The sequence below is a fragment of the Saccopteryx bilineata genome, chromosome 1 (assembly GCF_036850765.1).
Source record: "Saccopteryx bilineata isolate mSacBil1 chromosome 1, mSacBil1_pri_phased_curated, whole genome shotgun sequence".
Taxonomy (NCBI): domain Eukaryota; kingdom Metazoa; phylum Chordata; class Mammalia; order Chiroptera; family Emballonuridae; genus Saccopteryx; species Saccopteryx bilineata.
Genome location: NC_089490.1, coordinates 218460716 through 218485513, shown reverse-complemented (window position 1 = coordinate 218485513; position 24798 = coordinate 218460716). Strand labels below are relative to the sequence as shown.

The 24798-nt window shown below is 43.3% G+C and overlaps 1 protein-coding gene across 3 annotated transcripts in view; it reads left to right on the top strand.

Moving 5' to 3' along the window:
- Window positions 1-24798, top strand: part of SIPA1L2 (signal induced proliferation associated 1 like 2) — a 261170-nt gene that overhangs the window by 169174 nt on the left and 67198 nt on the right. For all 3 annotated transcript variants that reach the window (XM_066236177.1, XM_066236189.1, XM_066236182.1), the window contains exons 6-9: window positions 2057-2160; window positions 12348-12505; window positions 17793-18369; window positions 21664-21938. In XM_066236177.1, coding sequence (XP_066092274.1) covers window positions 2057-2160; window positions 12348-12505; window positions 17793-18369; window positions 21664-21938 — 1114 coding nt within the window. The remainder of the gene's footprint in view (window positions 1-2056; window positions 2161-12347; window positions 12506-17792; window positions 18370-21663; window positions 21939-24798) is intronic.

Here is a 24798-nt window from a genome sequence, read left to right as displayed (position 1 = left end):
TTCTAAAGTATCTGCGATGTCTCTCTCAGCTGTTGAGTGGGGCGGCCATTTCTCTCTTCAGTCCACAGTGAAATGGAGCAGGGACAGAGCAGGCGTGAGCTCCCGAGAGGCCCTGCTAACACAGCGCGTAGACGCTAGGCCTGGACAGCCTATCGTCCACTTGGGTGCAGAGGTGGCAGGACTGGGGTCCCACCTTGTGGCCCCATCTCCTTGGGAATGGGAACATGGGAGCAAGCTCTTGAACACTGGTCAGTTTAACTTCTCCATCACCATGCTGCTGTTTGAAATAAAAACTGTCAGAATATTTCATCTCAGAAATTCATCCTATGGTACTGTTTAGGATAGACAAATTATGACCATTTTTAAAAGTGTTTCTTACCTTCCAAAGTGCATTTTTCTTCTTTCATTGCAATTTTCTGAATCTGAAACTTGTTGACCAATTAAGTTTCTGTCAGGGTTCCCCTGACTAAATGAACCATCCAAATCACAGTGTCGGGATGAGAGTCATTAACTGTGCTGGACTGTCATCCTCTGGCCTTCAGGATGGTCCTGGCCAATCACTTCTTCACTGACAGATGTGCTTATCATCTCATCATGTGTATGCTTGCTTACGTCCAAAGCCACGTTCACTGGCAAGGTCCTAAACCAACACAATTGAAATATCACCTTCTAAAAAAATCCTCTGAAAAATAACAGATACACTTTTAATGAATAGTTAAAAGAGACGGTCGCTTTATTTTAGGACTGCTTAATATGCAGCTTGTTAGAGGCACACCTCTCTGACCACCTGCAGCTTGACTTAGCAGTCTCCATGTATAAACATTCGAAATACTCCTGTATTTATGAAATTGCCTCTGTTGAGTTTCTTTTTAGAGCATGTGATATTTCTTCTATGACATTTCTAGAAGATTCTTAGGACTATTTCTGAGTCAGATATAAATAGTAGAAATAAACAAATACTGCAGGATTCAGTGAGGCCCACGAAGGTTAAAAGTGTTAATGATTTTAAGGTAAAAATCATTAAATCATTTAGATTTTTAAAAAATGCTTAACCTAGGATGACTTAAAGTTAATCCAATAATTACAATGGAATAAAATTTATTCTAAATAATATTGAACAATATTGTTTCTTGTTGTTTCAAAGGTAGAAAAATAAACCTATTTTAAAAATAAACCTATAGGTCAATGATTGAAAAAGGCAGTCCTGAATTCTGTTAACATCTTAATTTATATTTCTCTTTTTGTCTTCATCTATATGCAAAGTGGTTCAAAACTACATCCTAAAATTACTACTTAAGTATTTCTAGTTGCCATATTGGTTTGGTGTGTGACACTCAGTCTGAGGTAACCTATTGGTAATGCAGATGAGATTTTAATTGTAGAGAAGCATTGTGCTTCTCGAAAGGTGGCTCGTTGTTGATTGACAGGGTTCAGCTGTCACAGCTTTAATGTGTGTCAGTGTATAATGCATAGTAAGGTCACAATCGGTCTTCGTGGTTTTAATCACATGACTCATTGCATTGCTTGTTGAAAGTAGAAGATAATTGCATATTTCAGGGAAGAACTTCTGTAACATTATTCTTCTTTCCATGTTAAATCCATTCTGTTCGATTGTTCTGGGTTCTGAATGTGAACTGAGCACACACATTCACAGGGATGGGCAAGGGTCACTGCTGGTTAGCTCACACCGTTCACTAGATTACACTCAGTCCACACCCATCACACCTCCCACTCCTTTCGTCTTCTGCTGACCTGCAGTCCTGCTTGCTGAAGCACCTCATCCCTGGGGGAAGTCGGGTGGTGAGACTCATTAGGGGGAACCATGAGCTCAGGAGAAGGCATGTGAGTGGGAGCAGGGCAGGCCTCAGATCTGGACTGGAAAGTGGTAGAGACAGCATATAGTGAGAGGGCAGGGTGATCCTCAAGACACTGGTAGCTTAGATTGGTGGTTTGTTTGTTTTTTCAATTGAACTACTTTTTGTAATAATGACAATCTGTGGTAAATCATGAATTTTGCTGTTGCCTAACTTGTTTTTGTGATTATCTCTGTCTCTAGCTGATTCTACAGGAACTCACTCCCTCTACACTACGTACAAAGATTATGAGCTCATGTTCCATGTGTCCACCATGCTGCCCTACATGCCCAACAACAGACAGCAGGTATGCGCTGCCCGCAGCCCACAGTGCAGATCAAAGCCGAGGGCAGACTGCTGGGGGTGGGGGGTATGTGCATACAGACTCTGGAAAGAATCAGTGGGTTTTCTTCTTGATAGTCCTTCATAAGGTTTGACTCTTCAATTATCTGGAGGTACTTGGACTTTGAAGGGAGTATTAATGCATACGTTTTATTCCACCTTTCCTTGTAAAACCTAGAAACTCTTCCACACTCACCTTTATTTCTTGCTAGGCAAAATCTAAAGGGACACCAGTGTCAGCTGTGTTAAAAAGGCCAACTGTGTAGTACGACCTTCGGCTTCTGCATGTGGGTAGATGGCTTCCTTATAGAGCACAGTACAAGGGAGGGGTCTTTCATTCATTCACGGTGTGCCTGAATTTTAGGGGTTGGATTCTCTTGGGATTAAATCAGGAGCTGGAACAAAGTTTGTTTTCATGCTTGGGAAGCTTAGTACTCTTGAGGTCACTTAACTGCACTCTGGCTCTGAATATATCATTTCACAAAAACTGTGTCTAAGTTGTTCAGTGAGTTGCCCATTTGATGAGTGAAGCGTAATTGTTGCAGAGAATTTTTCTTTTTTTAAATGCTTGTGAATTCAACATAGGCAATTGAAATTTACATTTTTCCAAAGAGAAGGCCACTTGCCTGCTCCCACACTAATTGTTAGAAGCACCTTAGGTCCTACACCAGCACGAGAAAGCAAACCTCGGATTACCACCCTGGCTCCTGACTTTGGGGCAACTTCACTTCCCCTTTTTCTGCTCATGGTAATTGCCAGGAAGGTTTCCTTGCTGCTTTCTGCCCAACATTTGGCTTCCTCCCTGTCCTCCCTGAGTTCTCTGTTGTGGTGTCTAGTCATCAGAGTTCTTCCCACTCCCTCCAAAAACTCGATCCTTTGATCACATAACTGCATTTTCTATGAGATAGGGTTATAATCACTAGATCATGTGTAAGTATCTATAAGTTTCAACCTGAAGGTTTGCCAGCTCTTAAACCACTTATTTTGGATCATGCCCAGCAGAGTTACTAGAGACAGAGAAGCTGGCTGCAGACCAGGGTGTCATTCCAGACACTCACGAATCATTGAGTAACATCTGCATGCTAAGTTGTCACTCAGCTCGGGTTGCTTGGGCCAGGAGTGTCTGTCAGCGTGCTAGCAGGGTGCCGTGCGTGTCTCTCCCAGCTTCCCGTACTCAGACCACGGAGCCCTCCAGCTCCCTGCCGCCTGCGGGCATTGCATTGGCCCTGTCATTTCTTATATGGCAGCCTCTGCAGTTTTGAAGTCTGCTTGACTTTCCTCATGCGAGAACTCAGAACTGGCTTCACCACCCCATTTCTGTTGTGCAGTAATTAAAATCTGTGGGTTTATGAGTTCTTTGTACCTGCCCCCCCCCTTCAGTGAAACTGTCCTTGAAAAGTCCTACACATAACAAATATGTATGATGGGGGAGGGGGATCCACCATGATACATTTCAGGACCCCCAGTGGTTACCTGAAACCACGGACAGTACCAAAGCCTATATATACTGTTTTTTTTTCTTTACGTACCTACATGAAGTTTAATTTATAAATTCAGCACAATAAGAGATTAATGACAATAACTGATAATAAGGTAGAACAGTTATAACAATGTGCTGTAATAAAAGTGATATGACTGTCCCCTCGGTATCTGTGCTACTGTGTGTGTAGCGTGCAGAGCTAGGTAAAGGTGACTCACGCCTTGGGTCAGACAGAATGGGGCAGCGTGAGATTTCATCAACATTACTCAGAATAGGGTACAATTTAAAACTTAAGAACTGATCATTTCTGGAATTTTCCACTTAGTATTTTTAGGCTATAGTTGACTGCAAGTAACTGCAACCATGGAAAGCGAAGTTGCAGATATGGGGGGACAACTGTATATTAAACACAGGTGGAGAAACTGTCATAATACAGAGGGGAGGAGTGAAGAGTGGGAGATGAGCTAGTAGATTTGCATTCTGTAGTCAGTTGCTTGCCTTGTGGCCTTGGGTAGGGTTCTTAGTATCTGAATTTAAAAAAATTTTGTTTTAAAATTTTATTTATTGATTTTACAGAGAGGAGGTGGGCGGCTGAGAAGTGTCATCTTATAGTTGCTTCACATTAGTAGTTCACTGATGGCTTCTCATATGTGCCTTGACCGGACAAGCCCAGGGTTTTAAGCTGGTGACCTCAGCGCTCCAGGTTGACACTCTATCCACTGCACTACCACAGGCCAGGCTTAAGAAGTTTGATGATAATATAATGAGGACATGATCTGAATTGCCAGTTATGGCTGCTTGGAGTACTGGGTTGATAAGGATTCTGGGGCAACACCCAGGCTTGGGGAGAGGATGCTGTGCTGTTGACATCCCTGACGTGGGTTTGGAAACAGGAGGTATGGCACACACAGCCTTTTTGGAACCGATGTTGTATACCGTCTTCATGGTAGAATTTTCATTCTTGATTCTTCTCTGAGACTTCTTTCTTCTAGGCTGCAAAGAAGCTTCAGCAGTAGAATGTGGTTGTTAAAAGCAAGAATTCTAGAGCCAAACTTTCTGGATTTGAATCCTAGCTGCTAGCTTTGTGACCTTGGGCAAAACTTTCTCTGCTTTAGTTTTCTTTATCCCTCGACATAGCACCTTTTATCTCCTTTTTTCACTGACACGTCCCTAAGTACCTAGAATGGTACCCAAAACATGGCAAGCAATATGTAAACTGTTGAATTTTGGGAGGGGGGGAGGATGTTTATTTTATTGATTTTAAAGAGAGGAAGGGAGAGAGCAGGAGAGAGACAGGAACATTTGTTTCTGTATGTTCCCTGGCTGATGATCGAACCTGCAACCTCTGTGCTTCAGGATGAAGCTCTAACCAACTGAGCTATTGGCCAGGGTTGTAAACTGCTGAATTAATTATCAAGCCTTCCCTGGATGGCCATTTGAATTAGATGAGATAATACATATAAACACTTAAAATTGTGCCTGGCATAGAGCATGCTCACTAAGTTTTAGTAGTTGCTGTTATTTTATAATTCATTAGACACAAAGTATAAGTATTTCAGATGACTTAATTTGCATTTTATTTTCCTGTTCCTAATCCCAAAGATCTATTATGAAAGAATAGTTAAGAAATTAAGGGACAAATTTATCTGTAATTTCATAAAATTGCTTTTACTTTGACATTTAATATTTTTCTAATCATCAGCTGTCATCAGAAGATACTGTTCAACCTGGCTGGGTAGTGCAGTTTGTTAAAGCAGTCTTTTTCAACTGCCAGTTCGCAGACCAGCATTTGTGCCTATTAGAGAAAGAGTTAACCACCTGATGTTGTATGAAGATTATAGAGTTTATAGTCATTGATGGTTGAAAAGCACTGGGTTAGAGCATCATCCCCATACGCTAAGGTTGCTGGTTCGATACCCGGTCAGGGCATATGCCAGAATCAACCACTGAGTGCATAAATAAGTGAAACAGCAAAACAATGTTTTCCTCTCTGTCTCCTCCCTTTCCCTCTCTCCTCCTCCCTTCCTCTCTCTCTCTCTCTCTCTCTCCAAAATTAATAAATAAAAATTTAAAAAAGAGTACTTTGTTCAAGGATAAATGATGCCACTGTACAGTCTTGGAACATGCACTTTACAAATTTGTTGAGGATTCTGCTGACTCGTTTCACATCGCTTGCCTCCCCCACAAATGGCCACAGATGTCTGCATTGGCCTCTGGGTTCCTGGCTGCGTTTGAGTCCCTAGAACTTAGCACAGCTAATTGGCCTACATAAGAATCGTGCCTGTGACTTTGGCCTCATTGGCACCATGGTATTTGTGACTGTTCTTACTGGTCCAGACTCATCCATGTCAGATATAATTTCTTATGTTTGTCTTTGTAATAAATCAATATGAAAGCTGATTCCAAGATGTATTAAGCATCTTGAGAGAATTTACCACCTCAAAAAAGTTTAATGTTTGGAATGTCTTGCAAAGAAAATGTAGCCAGACCAGGGAGTGACAAGAAGCCCCATCTGGGAGTGCTGTCCCTCTTCTGAGTCCCACAGATCTCGGGGCTGGATTGACAGCCCCAGACACAGGGCTGTCTCCCCTGTGTGTTTCTCTCTGCTTGTTTGCTTAGCAAATCATAGTGAAGCAGTTGGGGGTGTTATGAATGAAAGGAACTTCCTGAATCAGCTTCAGACCTCACTTTCACAGAGAAACACCTTTCTTTCCAGCTAAGTATATAAAACAGATTAAGTAGGCATGGTGCCTGTCACTTGGTAACATGTTTTAAAAAGGGCATGTGTACAGTTAGAGCTGTTCTCTATTGAGCCCCATGGAAGTCCCTCTGCTATGAGACCACCGGCCGGTTTCTGAGATTCCATTTGAAGATTGTTGATTTTAGCCTAGTGCTGGGTGTGACGTCTGCAGAGGTAATGGAGACATGTGTTAGGTGTGAGCCAGGACAGACCCCTTCTCCATGTCACTCAGACCTGTGCCTTGCAAGACTGTGGACTTCTCTAAGTCATTATTTGGTACAGCTAAGGAACCCAATACTAGAGGAATCCGTCTCAGGTACTGAGCAGGTATTGACTACACTGGGGTTCATTATTATATGGAATATTCTGGAAGATTAAAATGCTTATTCAGCTTTCCATGATTTGCTTTATACCCAGATCCTAATAATGTACACTTATACCCAATGATAGGAAGTATTGTCTAGAAGAATGGTTGGTATTGCCCAGTGTGAGAAGAGGGATATTTGTAGCTTCATAATCCTGTCATCTTCCCTTTGTTATTAAATCATCAGAAATCTACATCATAGTTTATTTTTATTTATCTGTTTGTAAAATCTTCAGCCTTACTTAGATTAGCTCGTTCGTATTTTACATTTTATGTAATGTTTAACATTAAATATTTGAGCGATATTTTTATATCGGGTATGTGAAAATGATAAATTAATGGTGAATCCAAGAAATGGTAATTAAATCTGATATGATCTTTTTGCTGATCTGAGATAAAAGTTGTTAACTAGCATTCACTTTTTTTATGGGAGCAGTTGGGCAAGGCTGTCCTCTGAATAGAGACCTTTTGTGTCTGTGTGGTAAGTGTGCGGGATTCCCGCTCCTGTGTATTTACACTCCTGTTCTGTGTTCGCTCAGTCCTTGTCTTCCCGCAGGAAACCAGATAGCTCTTACCAGGCAAAGCAAAATTCTAACTGTTCGTGCATCATCTCGGGTAGCATGTATGAGGGGTGTGTTTTGTGTGTCTGTGTGTGCATGTATCTGTGTGTGTTTTCTGTGCACACATGTAAGAGTAGGAGGGTCTGAGAAGGAAGAGAAGTGAGCCCTCTATGTAAAAGGGGAGCAACTTCCCAAGCAAGGGGTTCAAGTGCAAAAATGCCTGTGGCAGAAACGCATAGCCCTACTGTGGGTGGTGGCTGTAGAGGGCAGGGTGGGGCAGTAAGGTCAGAGTAGGAGCCTTGGACGGCCCTGTTCCTCCTGACCAGACTTCAGATTCCAACCCGAGGTCTAAGGTCCAGAACTAGTGGGGTTTTTTGTTGGGTTTTTTTTTTTTGTGGGGACCCATTTAAACTTTTGCTCAGTTCTGAGCTCGTGTCTTTGAATTTCAGCACTTGTAATCATTAAATGATGAAATTTTCTCTTTGAAGTCATGCTAATTTTCACATATTTGGTTCCTAAGATAGGTGGCTGCCTGGAGATCTGCCTTCTTTAGGTTCAGATGAAGCTCTGTCTTCTCTGACTCTCAGAAACTCCTTCTGGACCACATTCCGGCTGCTTCTTTCATATTGTGCAGCCTGCTTCCCTCTCTCCTCTAGAATCAGATGCAAACTGCTTTTTTTCTTCTATGATGCTAGGTTTTTAAAAAATTAACAAATGGCTGACCAGTGGTGCTCCAGTGGACAAAGCATCGACCTGAGACGCTGAGGCCCCAGGTTTGAAACCCCAAGGTCACCAGCTTGAGTGCGGGGTCACTGGCTTGAGTGTGGGATCACCAACATGATCCCATGGTCATTGGCTTAAAACGAAAGGTCACTGGCTTAAAGCCCAAGGTTGCTGGCTTGAGCAAGGGGTCAATGGCTTGGTGGGAGCCCCCTGGTCAAGGCACATATGAGAAGCAATCAATGAACAACTAAAGTGCCAAAACTATGAGTTGATGCTTCTCATCTCTCTCCTCAAATAAATAAATAAACAACAAATGAATTTCTTTGCATAGAAGCTGTAGGTCTGCCTTGTTCACCTTCATGCCACATAGGTCCACGTGTGGCTGCCTGGTAGCATTTTGTTTCCACTTGGTTTTCACAAGCAGTCCTATGAAACCCTGATGTGTATTTAGGGAATTGAGAACAAACCTTAAGATTGCTATTTCTGGGACAACTCTATGCCTTTTGCCATATACTTGGGTGAAGAATCACATTTTCACTTTTCTTGTCATAACAAGATCTTATTTCTGTTTCACAGCTTGAATCAAGTGTTGGAAGTTTTGTAGAACTGACTATGTAAATCCATCTAATACAATATTTATTAACCCACTCTTGCAGCTGAAGACACTGAATTGGTTTTCTAGGCACTGAAGATGTGTTTTGAGCTTCAGGTGTCTAGAAAGGCAGAGTTATCCCAGTGGCTATCATTTCCTAATTCCTAACTCCCAAACCAGTAGTGCCTGGTGGCCAGGGACCCGCCCTCCTGGTTCACAGGGCCTCATGACTATGGTTGACCATCTCCTTTCCCATTCCAGACTCATAGCATCACTGACCAGTTAGAAAAAAACAGCACTAACTGTGAGAGAAAACATTTACCTTTTATAAGAAGTCCAAGAAATTACTATTTAATGTTTAATAATATCACAGCGGACAGTGAATAATGTTTTGGTTTACTTTCCAGATGTTATATTTCTTTAGTCTCTATTAAAATTCAAATATCCTGTTAACAGACACAGTGTTAATTTTTCTTATTTTATTCTCCTACAAAGAATGTTAGATTTTGGTCTTCCTAATGACCCCCCCCCCCCCGCCATAAACACACTTTATTTTTTCTACAAAGTGTATTTTGTACCTATGCTTAAGACTTAACTTGATTTTTTTTTTTTTTTTGTATTTTTCTGAAGTTGGAAACGGGGAGGCAGTCCAACAGACTGCCCAACCGGGATCCACCCGGCACGCCCACCAGGGGGCGATGCTCTGCCCATCCGAGGCATCGCTCTGTCACGACCAGAGCCACTCTAGTGCCTGGGGCAGAGGCCAAGGAGCCATCCCCAGCGCCCGGGCCATCTTTTGCTCCAGTGGAGCCTCGGCTGCGGGAGGGGAAGAGAGAGACAGAGAGGAAGGAGAGGGGGAGGGGTGGAGAAGCAGATAGGCGCTTCTCCTGTGTGCCCTGGCCGGGAATCGAACCCGGGACTTCTGCACGCCAGGCTGACGCTCTACCATTGAGCCAACTGGCCAGGGCAAGACTTAACTTGATTTTTAAAAGCATTTTGGGCCTCTTTTTACACAGCAAAAGAATGTGCTTGGAAGGGGACAAAGTGGTTTGTTGTCAAAGTAACTAGTCTTAAAGTTTCTTTTAAGCTGTGCTTTCAGTATTCCTGTCGTAAAGTATGGAAGTGCATATCCTCTTCCCTCAGGGAAAGAGAAAATGGGCAAGCAGAACTGTTTTGTTTGCTGTTATAGTAGCCACAGCAAGGAATCCCTGACAAATGAGTCCAGGCCTGCCCAGCACCTTTCTTTGGGAGGGCCTGTCACAGTGAACTGTGGCCCTGTCATCACTCAGGGTGAGGCGGGCACCATAGCTCTATGGTGTGACCTCCAGCTTCTGTTCGTTAATCTGAGAATTCCTGTGCTTCAAGGATATTGAGTCTAGTGCAGTGTAAGTTTTTGTGCTCCATGTCCACCAAATATGTTGAACACAATGTTACGTAGTTTAGCTATTTTTTTAAACTTTTCATTTATTCCTGAATTTTCCTTGTGCTATTACAGTACATATAAATTATGTATTTCAGCAATTGGGAAAACGAAGGAAGAGAATCTCAGCTTACTATACTTTTTCAGCTTTTCTATTGATGTTTGTTTTAGATCCATTTTCTTTCTTTACCTGATATATTTGTTATGGTTAACATCTGTGTCCACTGCATTATGGGTGAATGATAACCCAGCAAACATGACCTAGTTTGTCTCTGATTTTTAATATGCATCTGAAATATGACACGTTTTACTTTTTACTTAAATAGCTAGCAAACATTTTTTAAAAATACAAATGATTCATTGGGTTTATATTATATATTACTATATGTTTCAAAATTTCTCTGACAGTAAGATGATTTTCATGTATTAATTCCTTTCACCATGAATATTAAACAGTTTTCCAGCGTATGAATCAGCAATTTCATTGGCATAAAGACAACTCCAAGAGAATGAACATTTCATTCCCACTGTCCCAGGCCTTTTATTGTGCTAAATCACAAGTCAGGGGCCTGGCAATGAACTTCTTTCTTTATGTGTCTGGATTTAAAAGGTTTTAAAAGTTGAACCTAATGCTCTTTATGGTGAGTGATGTGTGTTCTGTAGGTGCCAAATAAACTGAAGAGCAAGTTTGTTGTCTTTGTTGTTGCTCGTAAAGCGAGACTTACTACCTGAGACTCTCCCAGATCTGAAGTGACGTCACCCACATATGTGAGGAGTGGTGGATCTGTTAAAACTGGGGGTCACAAACTCTGAGTGCAGACACTCTGGCTCTACTTGTATAAACTTATAGAGCGCCCTGTCCATGGATTTATCAACAGGTGTCTGAAAGTTTCAGGTACAGTAGTGATGTGTTGCTGTGATTATATTTCTGTCATTTGTTTATACATTTAGCAAATGTGGACTCAGAGTCTGCTGTGCCCGGGGAAGGCCATTAGAAACTAGGGAATCAAAAGGCAATGAGACACATCCCCTATTCTCACGACGATAATGACCTGATGCTGGAGAGGAATTAGAATACTCTGAATACAGTACCCAGGGTAACAGAAACAGGCTTGGTGTGGGTGGAGCACTGGCCCGGCTTGCTAAGGCTGTTCCTTGTAGGGGAGATAATATCTAAGCAGAAACCTGAGTGTCTGGCCCTTGCTGGTTGGCTCACTGGTAGAGCATCAAGTTGGCATATGGAAGGGCTGGTTTGAGTCCCGGTCAAGGCACACAGGAGAAGCAACAATCTATTTCTCCATCCCTCTCCCCTCCCCCTTCTCTCTCTCTCTCTCTCTCTCTCTCTCTCTCTCTCTCTCCCCCCCCCCCCCCCCCAGTTCCACAGCCATGGCTTGATTGGTTCGAATGCACCAGGCCCAGACACTGAGGATGGCTCCGTGGAGCCTCTGCCTCAGAAGGTAAAAAATAGCTCAGTTGTGACCATGGGCCCCAGATGAGCAGATAATTGGCCCCAGACAGGGGTTGTTGGATGGATCCCTGGTGGATGCAGGCTCTCTCTCTCTCTCTCTCTCTCTCTCACCTCCTGTCACTTTAAAAAACAAACAAAACAAACACCTGAGTGGGAGAAACGTGGGGGCAGGGGGCACTCTTGGTAAAAGGAACATCAGAATAAAGATGCTTAATATTAAAATGTCACTATTCTGGGGTTCCTTCTTTCCTGCCACGTGTATAATTTATCAAAATACATGCTATTGGGTCTTCCAGCTGTTCAATCTGATGGAATATTATGATTCTGAATTACATTTAAAATACCAAATTTCAGTTAACTAGTTTTTCTGTATTCGCCACCAAAATAGCAGTAGTTTGTATTTCTGTTGCAGACATGTACGCCACTGTGGGATCACATGGTGCCAGGCCCCTCATGCCACAGTGCAAGGCTTTTGACAAATCTCCACCCTCTCCTGGCCTCTGTCTCCTCCTTGCAGGCTAAAGAACTTAAACTATAAAATTTCTTAAAGCATTTTGAGCTCTAAGGTACTATTATTTTAGGGTAAAAAAAAAATAAAGGAGAGAGAATGCAAGTTGAAGGAGATAAACTTGGGCATAGGCTTTTCCAGGCACTCTTAGGGGCACTGGCTTCTGGGGAGGACTACTTTGCTAAACTTCTTTCCATTGAAAGTTGAGTGAATAGTATGTATTTACATATGCTGCTTTTACAGAAAACCTTGTTTGTGACTCTGTGTATGTCTGTGTATTCCCTGTCTTCACTGCAGCTTCTGAGGAAAAGGCACATTGGAAATGACATTGTAACCATTGTCTTCCAAGAGCCCGGAGCACTCCCTTTTACTCCAAAGAGCATCCGGTCCCACTTTCAACACGTCTTTGTCATAGTCCGAGTGCATAATCCATGCACCGAAAACATGTGTTACAGGTGAGTCAGCTGTTCCTGATTTCTCACTCCCCGGGTTTATTTCAGCAGAACCTTTCCCCAGATAGTTTTCCATTTCCAATTTATGTTTAACCTCATAATTATCCTTCTGTTCTAATTATATTTCCCACTGTCTTTACCCCATACTTTCTGTAAGAAATAATTGCCTTCTTCCCATTTTTGAAAAAATGAAATGCCTAGCAATTCAGAATTATAAATTATACATATCCTCTCTTTGCCCCTTAAAAACTTTGTCCAGCTCCTGCTGGAACCATCACTTTAAATGTTCCCAGCCGGAGAACAGTCCACCTGGAGGTGGACTGTGTGGCCCTTTCAGACCTTCTTGAGCAGAAGAAATTGTCGTAGTGGTAAAATTGCTTCTCATCCCAACTCCGGAAGCACTCACTCCACAGTCTGCTGAGCCAAGGAGCTGGCACTGCCTCGGTGGTTTTGAATGGCCATCCATGACCGCAGGTTCCAGGGCTATTTCTAACAGGGCCTGCTTCTCTTCTTTCCTACTTAGAAACACCGGCCGCTGAAAGAGCTTATGTCAGGTTTCAGTAAAAGGATGGTCTTTGACCCGAGGATGAGGTGATTTGTATCCCTTATTTTTTGGAGCATTTAATTCTCTCTCTCTCTCTCTCTCTCTCTCTCTTTTTTTTTTTTAGAGGTGAGGAGAGGACAGAGATGAGAAGCATCAACTTGTAGTTGCTTCATTTTATTTTATTTTTTGTTTTTATTTTATTTATTCATTTTAGAAAGGAGAGAGAGAGAGAGAGACGGAGAGAGAGAAGGGGGGGAGGAGCAGGAAGCATCAACTCCCATATGTGCCTTGACCAGGCAAGCCCAGGGTTTCGAACCAGCGACCTCAGAGTTCCAGGTCGACGCTTTATCACTGCGACACCACAGGTCAGGCTAGTTGCTTCATTTTAGTTGTTCATTGATTGTTTCTCATACATGTCTTGACAGGGGTCTCAAGCTGAGCCAGTGACCCCTTGCTCAAGCCAGTGACTTTGGGTTTAAGTTAGTGACTTTGGGCTCAAGCCAGTGATCTTTGGGCTTGAGCCTACAATCCCGCACTCTAGCCAGAGACTTCAAGGTTTTGAACTGGAGTCCTTAGTGTCCTGGGCTGACACTTAATCCACTGCGCCATGACTGGTCAGGCCAATTTCTTCTCTTAAACATGGGATAATAGTACCTACTTCAGAGTATAGTTATGAAGAATAAATAGCAGAAGTTATGGAAAACAATGGTTAGCGTCCCTGGCACTCATCAAAGATTATTTCCTTTATAATCTTAACACAGTCATTGCCAGTTCACTGCCATCAGGGCCTGGGTGAGGCACACAGGTGGGCGTGAGAGTGAGGGGGAGCCTGTGAACACCAAAGTGTGCCCTCCTGAAGTCACAGAAACCAGTCTGTATGTTAGATGTTGCCAGTTGACATTTCCAGCCAATGCCCAACCCCTCTTAAAAGAACACAGTCTGTAAACCCGTAGTTCTTAGCCTGTATGTGGCCCCACCGCTTGTTAAATTCAGTGAGTTCTGGCCACGCTGTACGGTATTCCAATGCAACAGTCCTGGGCGTCTGCTTGTTTTCCTCCAGTGATGATTTTTATACATGTCCAAGTAAAGGACCACTGATCTGATGCACAGACCACTCACTAATGCTAAAAAAAAGGTGTGATATCTATTCTGTATAAACATTTATCTTAAATAGATAATGTTGGTGCAAACATGGTAAATTGGCTTATTCTTCCAAGATCTCACCCTACTAATGGTAATTTAGAAGAATAATTTTAAATAAACCTTCCTATGGTGTGGAAACTTAAGCCTAGGGCTGTGTTGTATTTGAGGTCACTTTATTGACTGCTATTTTTAGGTCAAATCAAGTATTTTAAATTACTTTCTATCTTTAGTTTATGCTTATATCATGAGGGAGTTCATTAGCACCAAAAATTCTAAAGATAAGTACAGGTAATAGTCACTTATTTTTATTTTCTGGTTTTAATTGAAATACTAGGGAAGAATGTTTTGGTGTAGATTTAGCTCTTACTTATAAGCAGAGTGGATTGCGTTGTGATGGAAGGTGGCCCATGCAGATCACTCAGATGGATTCATTGGATTTTAAGAACCCGCATTGCTATCCCTAAATGACCATTGACCAATGAGGCTCAGACATAAAGTCAATATGGTGCCTCACATTTTTGGAATGACTTCATAAAACATTTCTATTGGTCATGCTGAAAACTTCATGAGTATTCCTCAGTGCTAATCTTCTGGATTACCATAGCCAAGTCAAAATTCCGTAATATTTTATGCAGCCATATTCACTCTGTCACGTGGAAAAGGTTCCAGTGTCCAAATTTTCTGAAAATATCTTATAGATCTGTTTAAATGCTGTTCCTCAAAGCTTCACCAATGGCGAAACAAATTCATTAGAATAATTTCCAGGGAAATGATAAAATATAGTCTAGGTCTCCTGTTTTCTAAATTGTGATGCCTTAATCCACGGATGTGGTTCTAGGAGACTGGGTGGGTCACATACCACTCAGGTGACCCGTAGGAACACCGTTTCTCTTGTGAGCTTTGTGCAGGTGTTGAGGCAGGGAGTCTGGTCGCTGGGGACCTGCAGGGCTATTTAGTGCAGGTTCGTAGTCCAGACTGGCTGGTGGGGTGTGGTGACCTCCTCTGATGGAAACTGCTGCCCAGTGAGTGTGGAAGAGATACTTCCTCCTGGCACAGGTGGTTTCCAGTGCTCCCCATGGATGTGGGATCCTCACCGAGTAAAGCTGAGTCTACTTGAACGAGAGAAATGAGCAGACAACATGCCAAAGCTCCATATAACCTGATTTTAGCCTAATATTGAAAAAAGCAAACACAACTATCACCTGTTTCTTTATAGAAGATTCTTTCATTTTAAAAGTTTCAGCCATTGCAGAGCTAAGTTGGAGAGATGTATGATGTGTTCTTGTACTTTCCAAGATAAACTCCTTGCTAACTGTATGTATCCCTTTGTAACTGAGTAAGTAAACTCCTTGCTACATGGGCTTGGTAGCTGTCATTTCAAAGTGAAGAGATATCTACAAAGAAGGATGACTTCCATTTTAGAAAAGTAAATATTTGGCCCCTCCTGGCAAAAATTAAATGATAATGTTAACTCAATGATTAAAATAATTGTGACATAATAAAAAGTTTGGATAATAATAGCTTTCTATGCATTATTTTGTTAAATCCTCACAGTGAGCTTTTAAGGATGGCGCTGTTTTAACTTCCATTTTACAGATGCGGAAACTGAGGGACTGGCGGATTAAGTAATTAGCTTAGTCTCTTGGGGCTGGTTGGAGCTACAGTTCTAGCGGGGGCTCTGGAAAGCACATCTGAGTTGCTTTTGGGGGAAAGTCTGACATCATAAGTCATCAACACATTACCAAGTTCTCAGGTTGAAATTAATTCTGAAGATTATTCTTGTTTTCACCCATTGGGAATTATTGAAATCAACCAAAAGAATATTTTTTCTGACCTCAACTCTGCTAGAAAGAATTAGGGGTTAAGTGAATTCTGTAAGGAGGGCTCTGTCATTGTCCTCATCCCCAGAGTATCACAGCAGCCATGGCATAGCCATGCCCGAGTTCTGCTGCTCTTCTTGTGCAGCTTGGATCTCAGATGCACAGGACTACCATGTGTCAAGCAGGCATGTATCACACCTGTGGACGGGGTTCCCGTTAGATATTAGGGTCAGTACTTTCATGCTGACTAAGCCCCTTCTCCATCCAGTCTTCCATCTTGCTGCTCTGTTCGCAGAAAGTGATTACTCTACTGCAGCGTGTACAGGTGAAGACAATACCGAGGGCTAGCTGGGGACTATGCAGGCATCCCCAAACTACGGCCTTCGGGCCGCATGCGACCCCCTGAGGCCATTTATTCAGCCCCCCGCTGCACTTCCAGAAAGGGCACCTCTCACTGGTATCAGTGAGAGGAGCACTGTATGTGGCAGCCCTCCAATGGCCTGAGGGACAGTGAACTGGCCCCCTGTGTAAAAAGTTTGGGGACCCGTGGTAGCTTATCACATTCTAGGAAATGAATTCACACCTGACAACAAATTTGGACAGAATGTTTCATGCCTTAATTCATCTCCTTCAGGATATCCTACAGTGAAGAAAGTGAAGCCTCAATTGCGTCTTTCGTTTATCCCAACACAGAGACTACCAGCCTGGGCAGGTGTGGGTTAGTGCAGATCACTGGTCTGCAGTCGGGGCGCAGACACTGTGATGCTGTGGGATTCATTCATTTGCTGACTCACTCCAATCTTTTATTTGTTAATTAACTCTTTCTAGTTTCTCTTATTCCAAAATGGATTTGAAATGACTGAACCGTCTGATGTAGGGGAGCTTCATTGGTTTTGATATATCAAAATGGTTGTTAGATTTACTATACATTTGTTTTTTTCAGTTCCTAGAAACTTTTAAAATTATTCCCATAAATCTTTCATTTAGATTTTCAAAATGTGATCGAGTATTTCCTTCAAAAAGTGACACTTCAAAATTTAGGTGCTATAAGTATGACCACAGTGTCCAGTGCTAGTGACGTCCCAGTCAGCCACTGGGGCTAACGTCACTTCTGTTAGAAGTGTCACTCCTGTTCTCAGTAATGACAAGCCCTAGAGTTAGGTACCAGCCTGGCACCATCTGAAACTCAGCGTGTCCTGTTCCACTGTAGATCCATTACCCCCTGTCTTAGTCAGCTGAGGTAGCCATGACAACTACCAGAGGTTTGGTTGTTTTAGCAACAGACACTTATTTCTCACAGTTTTGGGGTCTGGAATTACCCAGCTCAGGGTGCTGGGAGTCTTGGGGTTTCCCACAGCCTGTCTCCTAGCTTGCAGGGTGCCCGCAAGTGATCTGTTCTCTGTGCAGGTGCATCCCTGGTGCCTGAGTGTCTAGATCTTTTACAAGGACATGAATCAGATTGGATTAGAGCCCACCCTTATGGCCTTATTTTGACTTAATCATCTCTTTAAAGACCCCCATCTCCAAACATAGTCACATTCCCAGCCACTGGGGTTGGGACTTCAACATACAAATTTTGAGGGGGCATAGCTCAGCCCATACCACCCCTTTATCTACTAAATTTGAAAAGTTTTCTTAAATACAAAGAAATAATTACAAACTTGGTATCCAGACATTAGGATAACCAGATACTACATAGTAGACGGCTATGTTCAAAGTGTGTCACATTCTGAAGGTGAGTGTTATGGCTTCATAGCTCATCCTGTTTCTCTCTTTTCTTCAGTGTTGGAGTTTCCAGATCAAAAGATGTGCCACCGTTTGGTCCACCAATTCCCAAAGGTGTAACGTTTCCAAAGTCAGCTGTATTTCGGGACTTCCTTTTAGCCAAAGTAATCAACGCAGAGAACGCAGCCCATAAATCGGAGAAGTTCCGAGCAATGGCCACTCGAACAAGGCAAGAGTACTTGAAAGACCTGGCAGAGAACTTTGTCACAACTGCTACGGTGGACACCTCTGTGAAGTTCAGCTTCATCACACTGGGTGCCAAGAAAAAGGAGAAAGTCAAGCCGAGGAAGGATGCTCATCTGTTCAGCGTTGGGGCCATCATGTGGCATGTGGTAGCACGCGACTTTGGCCAGTCCGCTGACATTGAATGCCTGCTTGGGATTTCCAATGAGTTCATCATGTTGATTGAAAAGGATTCCAAGAACGTGGTCTTTAACTGTTCCTGCAGGGACATCATTGGGTGGACCTCTGGATTAATGAGCATCAAAGTGTTTTATGAAAGAGGAGAGTGCATCCTTCTGTCCTCAGTGGATAACTTTGCTGAAGATGTAAAGGAAATTGTGCAGCGATTGGGAGTAAGTACCGGTTTTGTGTTTCCCACCGTCCTTAGGTCTTCAGTCCTAGATTCCTGTTGACTTTCACTCTGGAAGTTCCACAGTGATTTTGGCACCGAGGGAATGAATCACTGTTTCGTATGGAGACAGAGCTCAGTTGTTAATTCTGTGTTGTTGCTGAGCACACGGATGGTAGAGCAGCCCCTGTTACAAATTGATTGGAAGGGAAAAGTAAAGCTAGCTTACAAAAGGGAGTATCGGGTTGTATTTTTGTAGCACTTGAAGGGAATATGGAAGAATCATCTAGATACCTGTAGTTTGCCTGCTTGGATTGCTGTTGACTATATGAACAGGTCAGTCCTCTTTGCAATTTCAACTCTGAGCACATTTATACAGCGCGTATTTTTGTTTAGGCTGCCAGGGTAAATATACTGTTTGTCTTCCATTTCTTAAGGCAGTTTTATAGAATTACCAATTAAGTTAGACACACACACAAAAATAAGTCATAAAAGATTTTCTAAAAATATTTTCTTTCATACAAAAACCCTAAGTGATGTCTGTGGGCTTAGTTGTTGTATCTTCTCCCAATTTTAACAAAGGAAGATACAGGTTTTAGTTTTAGTATATCCAGTAGAGTGATGAGAATAAATCAAGTACAAGAACAAAACATGTTTTGGCAAAAGAATTGCTCATGTGTAAATTGGCCCCCAAGGGGATGTATATTTCATTAACTAGAAAAGGATCATGAAAAATAGAGAAATAATTCCTGCCCCTGTCCTCCCACCAAATACAAATCTCCCTTTGTTATTGGAAATCATATATAACAGACAATACACTCAAACAGGTGTCTGCTGGCCCTGGAGAGATAATTTCATTATTTGCAGACACTGTTTACAGAAAAAAGCATCAGCGTGTTCAGCAGTATTATTGGCTGTGTGTGTGCAGACCTCGATGTGATTTGGGGATGATGGAGTACTGATTAGTTTATCTATCTGGAGAATTGAGTTCCCTCTGGAGCCTCAGGACTCACTTTGCCTTTGGGAATATTATAAGTACTTATTTTTAGGAGATCTGCCGAGCCACCATAATCTGTGCTTCCAAAAATGCAACACAAGCAAATGCCACTTCGCCAGCCACCAAAATGCACATCCCATAGATAGGACGTAGAGGCCAGAACAGGTGTCCAGTCGCTGTTCTGTGCAGCCCATCCTAACACTTTCCTTATTGCTAATGTGACTTGAGTGCCTGATGTTTGGAATGTATTTGAGGAGATATGTTCTGTGACTAGGATGACTTACAGCAGGAAATGTCTGGAAAAAATCCCCCAAAGAATTGCGGGATTGGAACCTAAGTTTGGTGCAGGACAGTAGCAACAGAAATGTAAAGGAAGGGGACTGTGCAGTCCTTGTGGCCATGCTGGGAATGAGTGCTATTCAACAGATCAAAGCTCAGTGTGCTTTCTGTGGTGGTGGGAAGTGAAAAGAGAGGTGTCTGCAGGTAAAGACAGGAAGGGACTGAGGGACAGGGGCAGGGCCAGTTTCCTGGGTATGTTACCTGTGCGCTTACACAGGGATGACTCTCAGAAGGGTCCAGGCGCAGTTCAGTCCTCTTCTGCTGCCATCGTAAAATTCTGAATAATTTTTTACTTTGGTGCCCTGCATTTTCATTTTGGCCCAGGCCACACAAATGATGTAGCCAGTCCTGGATGCATAGATAGGAGGCCACTTTTTTCATGTATAATTGAGTTCATGTCAAGACGTGAGGAACCCCAAACAAATGGAGAATGGGCCCCTCCAGCCTCTGAATGTCAAGAAGCAAGAAATAGCAAAACAGCAGAGTGAGGGAGGTGGCAGGTGGGTGGGAAGCCAGGAGAGGAGACAGGATGTGTAGGACACACTTGACTCTGACAGATGGATATTGAACTCTGACTGGAAATTACATTACTCTTGGAAAGAAGGCAGGGCACATGTCATGTGTTGTCTTTGGTAAGGGGGGCTTAGTTGAAACAAGGCTGAAAAAGTGATAGAACAATTTATTCAGCTTGTACATATTACAAAAGTACTTTTTCAACAGTTTTAAATTAATCAAGGCATAACTTTGGAAACTTAAGTCTTTCAAAATTTCCTCAGTAACTAAGACCAGAGGTCCTTTCTCCAAACTGATATCTTGTCTGTGAGGAGGTGATGGCGATGTGTGTCCCTTGGTAGTCACCATGGAAACCGCAGATACAGTGGTGAGACACTGAACCAGTCCCAGTCCCACCGCTGTACCTGCAGTCAAGGTTAAATTGGAATCTGTGTGTTGGAGCATGTGTTATGGAAATGGGGCATTGATTACACTGAAACTTCATACTTTAGCTCTGTGCTTTGAGGATATAGGTATGAAACCACCCAACTTCAAATTTCCCACAAATAGTCATGCCATACCCAAGTGATATTTAATGAACTCGTGTTTTTCTTCCTGTGCATGGAAGCTATTTTCAGGAAGCACATTTGAGGGTGGCATTAATTGTTGGTGCACCGAGTGGGGTGCAGACCCTCTTCTTCCATAGTCCTTTCAGTGACGCTGCTGTATACTGTGCTCTTGGAGAAGGAATGGCAGCCTGGGAGCTCCTGCAGATGGGCTCGCCCATGGGTCCCAAGGGGTGGCCCAATGGAGGGGCACAGCCTGCACACTGCCATGGTAGCAGATGCCAATGAGCCCAGTTGGCCGACCACATTAGAGCCAAATCTTCCCCATCACCCAGGCAAGCAAAGGCAATCAGTCCACCAGAGAGGGGTCCTAGAAGCCAGAGCAGGTGTCTGCAGGGCTGGTGCATGGTGAGCACTGGTGGCTTTCCCTGACCTTCTGACTTCTACTGTGGCCCATCCTGGAAGAAGGTTGCTCAGAGTTAGTCTAGGTACCCTGGGCCATTCTGAAATTGAATGAAGTTGTCTGATAGGTTGTAATGTTTGACAGGTGAAACTTGTAATGGTTTTGAAAGAGTCTTTTTTCATTGGTACATCCTATCTGGAACATTACAAGTCAGTTGACATAAGAAAAGGGGGGATTATCGGAGCCCATCTTAAGCCCACAAACTCTAGGTCAGGAATGGATTTGCCTTTGAAGAAGGAAACCACTATTTAACTTGTATATAAATATATTTTTATGCCTGACGCCATGATAAAGTCTGGATTGAAAGGTGCCTTTGTCACTTGGACAGTTCAAGGAAAGGGCTGTGAGGTTGAGGCACAGGAGCGGGCATAGGGGCCTGTGTGTGCACATCTGACATGAAGAATCCACAGCAACATCTCTGACAGTCTCCTGTCCCCTTAGATAGTGACCAGAGGCTGCGAGACTGTTGAAATGACCCTAAGAAGAAATGGGCTGGGCCAGCTTGGCTTCCACGTGAATTTTGAAGGAATCGTTGCTGACGTGGAACCTTTCGGCTTTGCCTGGAAGGCTGGCCTTCGCCAGGGGAGCCGCCTCGTGGAGATCTGCAAAGTGGCCGTGGCCACTCTGACGCACGAACAGATGATCGACCTGCTGAGGACGTCTGTGACCGTGAAGGTGGTCATCATCCAGCCCCACGACGATGGCTCACCCCGGAGGTAAGGCACAGCAGAGCCTAAGTAATAATTGTCTCCTTTGGCTTGCGTAACAGGTACTGTCCTAACTGCTCCTGCAGGGCCTCAGAAAATGTGCTCCGGGCGGCCTTGACCAAAGTTGCTTGGATATCAACCATCAGATTGATTTAAAAAGTTCTTAGCCCTAAAAAGTTCTTAGTGTTTAATACATGGTAAATTGTCATTTTCTAAGCAATTGAACGGGACGTTGACCACATAAATGCTGAGATATTATACACTAAGTCACAGAGCAGCTGCTTGGTTCACCTGGACCAATGAAACTGTCTAAGAGGAAATATCTCTATCAGCTCAGCTGTGGGCAAATTCAGTACTTCTCTGTGCACTGTTAGGGTTCTTCCCCTAACAGGAAGTCATTGATTACTAACAGGGTATTTAAGAGATCAAAACCTGTATATCTGGAACATCAGACATACTTGGTGTGGGGACTGCTGCATGTAGTTGAACTGGCTGGGGACATTCTGATAAGCTGTTGTGAGAAACATGAGAAGTGGCCACCCTTGGAAAATTCAGTAGTGACAAGACTGAAGTTAAAAAGTGGTACCATCCTATTGTTGACAGATTCCACTCAACATCAAGAACATACAGGCCAACAGAAGACAGTATGCTAATTCAGATCAGGCCATCTACTCGGCTCTGGCCATCTTTGTGCTGCGGTGTCTAGTGTCCAGAGCATGTTTTGTCTCCATCCCGAAAATTCCTCCAGTCTCCAGGAGAGCTCTGGCTCTGGAGAGGTGACATGTGCTCGGAACCCAGGCCTCAGCTGTGACCCTGGACCATGTGTACGGTCTCCAAGCCTCATATCTTTTCTGTAAGATGGGGAGTATAGTACTGCCCGCCTCCTACTGTTCTTTCGACAATGAAATAAGATGAGGATTAAATAGCACCTGGTATCATCGGCACCCCCATTTTACTTAAAAATACATTAAGACTTTCATATGAATTTTTTTCGTGCTCTACAAGAAGTTGTTCTTCAAAGATAATGAAACCATTTGCACCTTCTGAACTTCTGCTTTCTCCCATCTCCTGCCCTCCCCCTGTGATACCAGCACTACCCCCAGCACCTCCTGTGACGATATTTCCCTTCTCTGGACTGTCCACAACATAGCCATGAGCCACACATGACTGTTGCACAATTGGAATGTGGCTAGTATGACTGAGGAGATAACGTTTTCATTTTAGTTAATTAAGGTTTAATTACCCATGTTGGAGAGGAACAAACTTTCTTCTACCCTCAGGGTTCTTCTAGCTGTTCTGATAATCACATAGGCAGGAGACAGATGAGGAACAGGAAAATAACCACGTTTAATACATACATATGTATGAGAACCCCGCATACATGAGTCAGAGGTCCCACTTGCACTAGAGGTTTGGAGACAGAAGGGGAATTGAGGTATATAAGACATCCTGAGCTAGGGATGTGGTAACGTGCCTGGGGGGCTTCCAAGGGTCATTGTGGGATGATGAGAACAGATATTTAGTAAATAGAAGGTTGCCTTGCCCTATAGAGGACAGGTTAAAGAGGTTATTTCTAACCTCTTATTATGGGCAAGGCCCCTGATCCAAGTTCTTCTAGGCAGTTAAAGGGAGGGGCAGAAGTTTCTCTTGAGTCTCAGGCCAAGGTTGCCCTTCTTTCAAATCATTCTGCATACCACAGAGGCACATCTTGAAATAGCTCATTCTGGACCCCAATAGTTACTCGTGGCTGGTGGCTGCTGTATTAGATAGCTCTGCTCTCAATGATCAATGTAGGGTCCCTAATTCACATGCAGTGTTGTGAAAGTTTGTTTCTGTTAGCTATCTTACCATTTGCTCCTTTCCTGCCTGCCTTCCTTCCTGTGCCCTAGACTCTGTGTCTGCTCAATAGGTTTACAAATAGAGGTTTGAGGAGCTGAAATTGCTCTTCCCAGTGGCAGCCTTGTGTCGGGATATCCGAGAGGCTGCTGTTGCCTTGTCAGATTCTGTCCCATTAAAACCATTTGCTTCCTATATCCTTACATATATGGCGTAAGGACAAAGAAATCAGAGTGTAAATCCAGTAGCCACGGCCACCATCACAGCCGTGTGGCCCGTGCAGGTTTGCATTTGATTCGGATAGACGGTAATAAAACAACAGAGCCAAGAACTGGTGGGCCATTACCTTTAATCCTAGCTTGCACCCAGCGGGCAAGAAATACACACAGAGGGAAAACACTTCCCTTTCCATTCATGGCTCCCAAAGCCACTGACTTAGCCGAGTTTCCTAGAATCAAAGGTTTCTACCACAATAACCTATTCACCTCTATTCCCCATCTCCTTCTCTCTGCAAAAACTCTGCACAAACTGGCTTCTTCTTCAGCACTCCACCATCTTGGCTGTTTCTCCTCTCCCCTACATGGCCTTTCTCTGCTCTCCTCCAGCATGGGCTCCTCTGCCCCATTTTATAGTGTAGAAATCAAAACTTTTAATCCAATATACAAACAAGGAAGTTTCTGATACAAAATCACTTAGGGGGGAAAAGGCTTAGTTTTAAAACTAAGCCTTAGGGCCTGACCAGGCAGTGGCGCAGTGGATAGAGCATCGAACTGGGATGCAGAGGACCCAGGTTCGAGACCCTGAGGTCGCCAGCTTAAGCGCGGGCTCATCTAGTTTGAGCAAAAAGCCCACTAACTTGAACCCAAGGTCACTGGCTCCAGCAAGGGGTTACTCAGTCTGCTGAAGGCCCGCAGTCAAGGCACATATGAGAAAGCAGTCAATGAACAACTAAGGTGTCGCAACGCGCAATGAAAAACAAATGATTGATGCTTCTCATCTCTCTCCCTTTCTGTCTGTCCCTGTCTGTCCCTCT